Source organism: Sinocyclocheilus anshuiensis, unplaced genomic scaffold, assembly GCF_001515605.1.
Source record: "Sinocyclocheilus anshuiensis isolate Anshui unplaced genomic scaffold, SAMN03320099.WGS_v1.1 scaffold1877, whole genome shotgun sequence".
Classification (NCBI taxonomy): Eukaryota; Metazoa; Chordata; class Actinopteri; order Cypriniformes; family Cyprinidae; genus Sinocyclocheilus; species Sinocyclocheilus anshuiensis.
In genome coordinates this window covers 133,161-135,908 of record NW_015540967.1, presented here as the reverse complement: position 1 = coordinate 135,908, position 2,748 = coordinate 133,161, and the positions used below count along the sequence as shown (strand labels likewise).

Below are 2,748 nucleotides of genomic sequence, written 5' to 3'. Positions count from 1 at the left end.
AGCTTGTAACACTCCAAAGACAAAGGAAAACTTGAAATCGCATCATATGACCCCTTTAACAAAATCTTAAGACCGGGGGAAACATTACAAGTATTCGCATTTTGCGATGGTGGATCGTAACCAGGTTGTAAGTACTGCTTCAAAATGCCAAAATACATGTAAATATTTTCAAAATATATACTGTATGTGTGTGTCTATATATACATAATAAATATACACAGTAAATATTCTGGATGCGATTAATTGTTGCCCAGCACTAGTATTATTTAATGCCTACATAGTTTTTTTTTTAATTAATTTTTATTTCAGTTTTAGTTCTTTTAGTACATCAAGTTAAATTAAACGGAAAATTTCGTTTTTTTATATTTTATTCCATTTTGTTTTTTTTTTAATTTAAAGTGACGAAAATGTTTATTTTTTTGGTTTTGTTTTAGTTACAATAATAACCTGCATATATAAAAGAATGCATATGTAAAAATACACTCCTGAACAAAATCTTAAGACCGGAGGAAACATTACAAGTATTTGCATTTCGCGCTGGTGGATCGTAACCAGGCTGTAAGTACTGCTTCAAAATGCCAAAAGAAGAAACAGGAGCAAGAGACAAAAAATAGAGAATAGGCAATTTATTGAAAACTGCATTAAAACTCAAACAGGCTGTTTATCAGCTGATCAAAAGTTTAAGACCATAGCCTTAAAAAGTTAAAATATGCTAAAAAATATGGCTTTCATGTCATTGTCCTTCAGGCAGTCACATTGTCATGATCTCCTGATGGCAAAGGCAAAAACGCTTTCTGTCTTTGAACGTGGCAGGATTGTTGAGCTGCACAAGCAAGGGTGCACGTAACTCGCCATCGCTGCCAAGGTTGGATGCAGTAAGACAGTCATTTTAAATTTCTTAAAAGATCCTGAGAGTTATGGGACAAAAAGTTGAAAAGTTTTGACATTTCACTGACCTCAACATTGATAATAATAATAATATATATCTCTTGAGCAGCAAATCAGCATATTAGAACGATTTTTGAAAGGTCATGTGACACTGAAGACTGGAGTAAAGTTGCTGAAAATTCAGCTTTGAATCACAGGAATAAATTACATTTTCAAATATATTAAAATAGAAAACCTGCTGCAATAATATTATTTCACAATATTACTATTTTACTTTATTTTTTAACAAATAAAAGCTTGGTAAGCATGAGATCCCCCCCCCCCCCCCCAAAAAAAAACAAAACACCTTGAGTTTCAGTGAGTGTCAGGCCTTTTTTGTACCCTATTTGTGAAAAGTACCATGATGTGCACATTCAATAATGTGCAGCTGGGTAATTATCATGTGCACTTGTAGTCATTAAAGATAGCGAAGGAAAAGTGGGTCAGGTGTGTGTGGGTGTCTTACTGTTGTTATACTCTTTGGCACAGGTCTCTGCGCAATCTCCTGGATGGAGAGATGGAGCACTCTGCTGGGCTCAGGCAGGAGGTGGACAGCTTGAAGAAGAGACTGGCTGAACTAGAGGAGAGACATGCAGCCAAAGCCCAAGCACTCATGAGGTAAAGTCACTAGAGACTAACTGAACAGTAGTCGTAGAGATATTCCGACTATCAGCCTAAACTCTAGTTGAAATTGCATTGCCAGACACCACCTACTTAGACAGACAGCAGCTATCTGACCTACAGTACATGTGAAGCACTGTAGTTTTTTAGTTTAGGGGTGAGAAAATCTGAAATTGGTGATACCACAGTAATAGACCCTAGCTGGTTCAAATAACTGTTCAGCAGTAAATGTTGCACAATAATAGCAAAGAAATAATCGAAAAATGTGTTTTTTTTTTTTGAGTCCAGATTTTCAATCTGATCAAATGTAGCCCATTTCATTCATGGACATTTTTTCAGTTATCTCACTAACTTGCAACTTGAAACAAAACATTCATACATTCGATGCCACAAAATTCATAGACTTGAGCTTTGAGGTTGCCAAACAACAGTATATGAGGTCATATGTCACTTTGTTTTGATTTATGTGTTCAATTTTTGAATTTTCAATGATGTATCGTGATCCCAATGAGAGATATACCAGTTAGAGAAGTTTGGAGTGAAAAATGGAATCGGTGCATGCAGAGTTTTTGTGTGTTTTGGAGACTAGCTACAGGCTAACAGCTGGCTAATGTTAGCATTGCTTAATATGGAATGGTGTAGTGTTAGAGCTTAAAGGTTGGCTGTGTTTTCAGAAAATATGTTAAAATGATTAAACATCCCTACTGAATCTAATACACTGCCATTCAAATGTTTGGGTTTAGGATTTTCTGATGTTTTTGACTGAGGTGTCTTTTTCTTCCTTAGGCTGCACTTATTTGAGCAACAGTACAGTAAAAGCAGCCATACGAAATATTATTTCAATTTAAACTAACTGTTTTCTATTTTAGTACATTTTAAAATGTAATTTAGCTGAACCATAGATGAACCATCAAAGATGAGCCGTTACTCCAGGCTTCAGTGTCACATGGTCCTTCAGAAATCATTATAATATGATTATTTGGTGCAAAACATATTAACAGAAACATATTATTATCTATATATATTGAAACAGTTACAGTTGTGCTCAAAATTATTCATATGGTAAATATGATCAAAGAAGGCTGTGAAAATTAATCTGTATCATCAATCCTTTAGATATTTTATTTAAGGAATGTACTAAAATCTAACCTTTCATTGGAGAATAAAAATTTAAAATGGGAGAGAAATCTCATTATGAAA

General features: G+C 34.4%; 1 protein-coding gene across 1 annotated transcript in view; it reads left to right on the top strand.

Annotated features, from left to right (window-relative positions):
* Nucleotides 1-2,748, top strand: part of LOC107690065 (sorting nexin-29-like) — a 111,541-nt gene that overhangs the window by 29,065 nt on the left and 79,728 nt on the right. Inside the window, exon 13 of the mRNA XM_016488307.1 lies at nt 1,417-1,545. Coding sequence (XP_016343793.1) covers nt 1,417-1,545 — 129 coding nt within the window. The remainder of the gene's footprint in view (nt 1-1,416; nt 1,546-2,748) is intronic.